The sequence below is a fragment of the Seriola aureovittata genome, chromosome 4 (genome assembly GCF_021018895.1).
Source record: "Seriola aureovittata isolate HTS-2021-v1 ecotype China chromosome 4, ASM2101889v1, whole genome shotgun sequence".
Taxonomy (NCBI): Eukaryota; Metazoa; Chordata; class Actinopteri; order Carangiformes; family Carangidae; genus Seriola; species Seriola aureovittata.
The window spans coordinates 6,651,596-6,657,895 of NC_079367.1; the positions used below are offsets into that span (position 1 = coordinate 6,651,596).

Consider the following 6,300-nt stretch of genomic DNA (forward strand, 5'->3'; position numbering starts at 1 on the left):
GTAACATACTATATGATATGAGTTAAATATCAATATTATTATTCCTAGCATATCACACTGTCCTTTAGTTTGTGACATCACATTTTGTGCAGCCAACTCTGATTGTTCTTTTATTACTGTTTCTCACCTTGGCTGAGGGATAAATTAAACGAGTCTGCTATTTAGATATTTATCATTTTAACATTTTAAATGTCCTCATGTCTTCTTTTTTTTTGGGGGGGGGGGGGGGGCAGTGACATCATCATCCTTCCTCTATTTACCTGCAAGGACTTCTTGTGGTGTCCTTCCTCTCTGGCCAGACTTCAGACACCCTGTCTGGATGTGGTGTCTGGATCTCTTACACTGCAGAGACACTCTGCTTATTTGTTTTGGCAATGTGATGTTGATAAGACAGTCTGGACTCAGACTCAAGTCCTGGTCTCAAGTTCACAATTTAGTGGTCATGTCGCAATTGCGTCACCTGAAATTTTGCTCAGTCTTCATTTCAAAGTGACTCACTGTTGGACCGATAAGTGCTTCAGGTTTTTCAGGCGTCATTACAGAGGCTCTGATTTATTATGAACTATGAACTTTCTCGGCTGCATTTGAAGGAGCCTTGGAAATGGGATAGGTTTCGGTCTTCAAATGCAGCTTTCAAATGATGGAGGTCCCTGAATTGAGACGCAGCTCATGCTCTCGATCAAGACTTACAATAAGTACGTTCATCTTCCACAGGAACAAGAGCTACAGTTTCATCAAAGGTGCATCCCCTCCAGACTATTGGCAAGAAAAATACATTTTTTTTTGTGTTTTGATACGGTCACTGTTTCAAATTAGGCAATCATAGAGCTATAAATTCTGCTGTGACATGGCAGACTACATGTTGGACCCCTACCGATCATAGCTTGTAGCTTGCTTGTCATACACCGGTTCCACCTGACAGCACTAACAATGAAAACAGTGCATATTTCACGCTGAGGGGTCCCTGAGCTGCAGAATACTTTATTCGCTCCTGAGGTGACAATTTCAAGGCAAGAGAGGTTGCAAACAACAGTACACAGACACAATTTATTTCCTCATATAAATTCATTCACACAAATTTGTACGTGGTTAAACTTGCCTCTGTCTGCAAGAACTGTGGAGACTTGCGTTATTTAAATATTGAGCTGACCGAAAACCAAACACAGCATGACTTCCGAGCTTACTTTTTTTTTTTTTTTTGATTAGGAGCCTACATCACAACATTGTCTTTTTATGTGTGGACTGAGAGAAGGATCCTGTGCAAATAACAGGTTATTATTATTATTATTATTATTATTATTATAAACAATTTTAATGACTCTTTTTTATTAAATTAAATTAAGGCCCTTTGATTGGAGGGGAAAAGAGTGGAAAAAGTGGAGGGATGGGACAATTCTCATGCTCAATGCTCCTTTTCATTCCTGATGCCGGGCCATCGCTGGGCCGATATCATGTAGTCTGGATTTGGTAAAAAACATGAGGTTTTTATTCGGTGGTCTTGAATAGAAAACGAGTGATTATAGAGACAAAGAGAAAGTCTCCTGCAACGTTAACGTGAAATATGGACACAAAAACGTTTTCAACTAATGAATTTCATCCCTGTCATTATCTCATGTTCTGTGTGCTCGTTAAACTTGACCACACCTTGTGTGTAAAAGCTCTAGAAGCCATTCTTCGTCTCCCGGTGTCCCTGTGCTGCATGTCATTACTTTACCATCAGAGCACCATCAACAGAACCCCTGTAATTTGCTCAACATTACAACCCATCCAAGTTGTGCCCCAGTGAGAGTGCAAACAATCAAAGGAAATGATTATCCAGCACTAATTGAACAAGAATGTTCGCATTATTACACAACACACACACATTCATGAACGCACTGACACACACACACACCTTTGGCTGACTGAGCTGTTTAGAGAGCAGCACGGAATTAGAGTGATCTCAATTAAGCTCAGATTTTTAAAGCGCCACCCACAGACATGAAATGGATTAACTTCATTAAAAACCACGTTTCCGTCAGCGAATGCAATTTTCATTTGAGCGAGATTTGAAAACAAAACTGCTGATTTGATCTCCCTTTCGCTTCACATCTGGCAACGCATCCTGGCTCTGGCTCGCTGTCTCAGGCCATCAAAGGTGGAGGCAAGATCCAAAGATCAATATTAAAAACTGGGAGCAATCCAACCGCTCTCTGACACTCCATCCTCCTGCCACCCCTGCCTCGCACCTTCCTCCCTTCCTGTCTCAACAAGTTTGCATGCCGTCCCTCGAGTGGTGAACTTTTAAAGAAAAATCCATTGCACGCCTTGGGCGGCGAATCCACTGATACACTTGATGTTTATTTGGTGATAGACAACTCCATTAGTCTCGTGGATGTGGTGGGACTGATTCATGCTTGTAAAAGAAAAAAAAACAAAGAAAAACCCTCCGGCTCTTCGCCAGCCTGGCTGCTGCCTCAACTAATTGTTTCACACTTAAATGTCAACTAAAGCGTTAATGGAATGTGTCTAAAGAGCCCGAGAGTGGAGATGAGTAAATGTTTTTGCTGTGAAGTGGAGCATCCAGCAGAGGAGTGATGCATTCGCAATATGAATCTGAATCTCATTCAGATAACAAACAGTATCCTTCCTACAGGTTGGGTGAATGAAGACCTTTTAGCACCTTCCTGCAAAAATTCACTTATTCTTTTTATCAAACTTTATCTTTTTATTACAAAATGTCCCTAATGAAAGTCTGAGGCACATTAAAGCTCCATATTTTCTTCTTCTTCTGTGTTTTATTTGAAGTGTTGATCCATAAAAAGATATATTTGTGGTTTTAAGAACCATAAACCATCTCTGTGTAGTTTTACATCTCCTCTCTCAGGCTTCTCTCTGGAGCTCTACTAACAACCGGTCGGTGAGCCAATCAGAAGAGAGGAGGCTCTGAGCCTCTCTTCTGATTGGCTGACTGTTTTCTGAGTGATCTAATAAAAATAAAGCAGATTTAAGACAAAACACTCAGAGAAACCAAATCCTGCAAGGTTGGATTGTGGGTGAGCGGGGTTTGGGGCATCGCTGAGAGTGGTGCCCGCTTTGTTGTGACATCAAAAAGTTACAGGAAGTCCTGACGGTTCAGTTTCTGAATACGGGCTGTGTGCATTTCTCTGTGGACTGAGCGCTTTGACACTTTCACAGTATTAATATAGAACCTAGACCTGCTTTATAATCAAACAACACATGGACATCTACCTTTAGACTGAATGGGACCTTTAATAAAGTTAGTACAAGCGGTCGACATGTTAAATTCTTGTTTTTCAGATGTAAATCATTACAATGCACTTAGTTCTGCTAAAGCTTTTGTAAAATTGAGTTGGAAAATGTCATGAAAGCAAGTTGATTTCTTCCATCATATTTACAGGCCTAAAGCAAGTTCAGAAAGACAAGATCTGTCCCTTCGTAGGTCAACAGTTGCTAAAACCATCACATATGCAGCGACTCTACTTACTTTATGAATCTGATTTCGACTTACAGAAGCACTGTGATGACTTTCTCAAAGGACACATGTATTTCCCGGAATTACTAGGTTATGCAAAATTAAATTATTAGTGCCGGATGCCTGTGTGATGTCGTAACAGCAAAACACCAGCAGCTACTCAGGCAATCATTAAAAAACAAATGAATAAACAAAACACCTTTGCAACATTATCATAAAACATTTTTGCTGTAGTTGTATTTTGAAAATCGTATGTGGCTGCTGCAAAACCAGTTTGATGGTCAACAATTAACTGATGATGATGGGAGTCAGTAAAAAAAAAAAAAACATGGCCTCCATTTAATATCCACCATGTAAACAGAGGTAAGCAGCACATTTGTAATCACTACATTATTCTTATAAAAGAGTAGCATGAGCTATCAGGCAGGAGGCAACAATGACCCAGGTCCTTTAAGACAAAAATGACAGAGGAGATGAAGCTGCCATTGAGATTTTCTTTCTCAGTGACATGAATAAGCTTTTTTTTTTTCATGGTTGCATCTGAGTACTTGTCGCTCCATGTTTTTAATGTAATTAATTATTTCCATTACTTTCCTAAACCCACTGCCTCTGAGTTAATCAAAGGACAACTTGAAGTTAAATCTATAAACGGTAACTATAGAGAACAAACTATGTATCAATAGAAAATGTTTTTTAAGTATCAATCAGCTTCTGAAAATGAAGAGCCACAAGCTACAACCAGGTGTGACTGTAACACCTGTTCACAAAAGGGACACAACTCTGCCACACCACGTGGGAGCCTTAACCTAAAACCCAACAAGTCAAGGTGAGTTCACTGAACGTCCCACTGTGGGAAATTCAAGAAACACAGGAAATAACCAAGAATTCAACAAGTCCATGAGGCAAAATGAGGGAAAACTATAAAGGCAAATGGTACAACAATAATAATAATAATAATAATAATAGCTCTGGGCCCCCTAGTGGCACAATCCAGGCACTGCATGGTCCTCATGCAGCCATTCAACATTAAGTGTTTACTAAGGACCTGTGGAGTGTTGATGCTCTCTGCTGCAGGCCACTTTGACCCAAGCGAAGGAAACTGCTTGCCCCTGGCCTGTGTTTACAATCAGAGTGTGTGTGTGTGTGTGTGTGTGTGTGTGTGTGTGTGTGTGTGTGTGTGTGTGTGGAAGCGTCACAAAATCAGGGAAGATTTTCCATTTCGTGAAAGAACCCGCCTCATGAAGATCTCCCATTAAAACACAGATAATGTGCGTGAGGCGCGGGGCTCCGTCATGTGATGTGAGGAGCCCGCAGCTGATGCGCTGATAAACTATCCTATCTAATCTTGTGACATGCTGAAGATCCGTGACCATCGTGTTCGTAAGTGCGTGCGCGGGAGCGTGCGTGCGTGCGTAGTGGAGGCGAGGATAGGACCATGAGGGGCGACATGAAGCCTTTACGGGCAGATGGAAATCGCTGTTTCACCAACAGACACACTCATGCGGACGCGCAGTGCGCAGCCAGTACTCACCATCCTGTCCGGGGCCCCTGGGTATCCCCAGTACTGTCCAGTAAACCCCCAGTAGACTTCCTGAGGCGGCGGTAAGTCACCTGCAGCTCTCCATCTCTCACCCTTCCTGGTGCTGAGGTGCGTTGGAGGGGAAGGGGTGTCGGCGCGCGGCAGTCGGACAGATCAAAACCCGCAAGTTCAAAGATAAAGTTTGATTCAAGGCAATAGTTTATCCTCCTCATGAACTTGACTGTTGCTGCTGCAAAGATTTCTGATCTCTGCCAACGAGTCCAGTCCGGAATCAGTGGTTTCAGGCTGGAAACAAATCCTATTGGTTGCAACAGCTCAACTTCGAAGACGCATTTAATATAAAAAAAAAAAAAACGCACCCTCAGTATGATCCTGTCAGGAGGAATTTTAAGGATGACACCAGGTCCTCTGCACGACCTGTGTGTGTATGCGTCTACTCACTGCTGCCCATGGCAAAATAAATCATTTTAAAGAATGAGACGAGACGAGAGATGCTCCTCAGATATTCAACAGCCTGGTTCCCCAGCATCCTCTGTTGCAATGCAGGGAGCTGCCGCTGCAAACGCCGCTCGGTCCCGTCTCATCCCCCTGGTTCCCCGCCGCCTGGCTCCAGATGTGCATGAGCTGGACTGAACCGGGATCCGACCGCCTGGAGCGGATTGGGCAGACAGGGATGCGGTAGCGGGCGAGTGGAGTGCGCACTGCTGGAGGTGGAGGTGGAGGTGGTGGTGGTGGTGGTGGTGGTGTGTGTGTGTATGTGTGTGTGTGTGTGGGGGGGGGGGGGGGGCGCGAGCGGGAGAGAGAGGAGGCTACACCTGTGGGAGGTTTTTTTCACAATTCAGTTTAGATACTGACACCGACGGGAAAGAGCATCTGCTTCACACGCGCTCAAGTGCGCAGCTGACATTTCATCACATTTAGAGGTTTTTATGAAGCGACTTCACGAAGACTGAAATCCCCCCCAAAACAACTGAATTAGAATCTGAACCTAATATATTTTATACCCTGTTTAGAAGAGGTTTATCACACCTACAGATACAGTTTCAGGTTTGTAACACCTGCTATGCGCATTTGGACGCGTGGAGCTGGAAGGAAATGAAGGTTTTTATCCAATTTAAATATCACAGCTGATAATTCTCATCTGAGAAAAAATCAATCAGGATTTAAGATATTACACTGTGTGAATTTAGGTAAGTGTGTCTTTTTTTCCTACTGGCTTATTAGGCTATAAAAAGGCACAAGACACCCTTTATATAAGGATTATAAATTGCAACTCACGACTTCT

General features: G+C 42.8%; 1 protein-coding gene across 1 annotated transcript in view; it reads right to left on the bottom strand.

The window, feature by feature from the left end:
* LOC130167319 (chloride channel protein 2-like) overlaps nucleotides 1-5,682 on the bottom strand; it is a 168,550-nt gene extending 162,868 nt beyond the window's left edge. Inside the window, exon 1 of the mRNA XM_056373338.1 lies at nucleotides 5,007-5,682. Within this exon, the coding sequence (XP_056229313.1) occupies nucleotides 5,007-5,009 (3 nt within the window). The 5' untranslated portion in view covers nucleotides 5,010-5,682. The remainder of the gene's footprint in view (nucleotides 1-5,006) is intronic.
* Nucleotides 5,683-6,300: the final 618 nt, after the last annotated feature.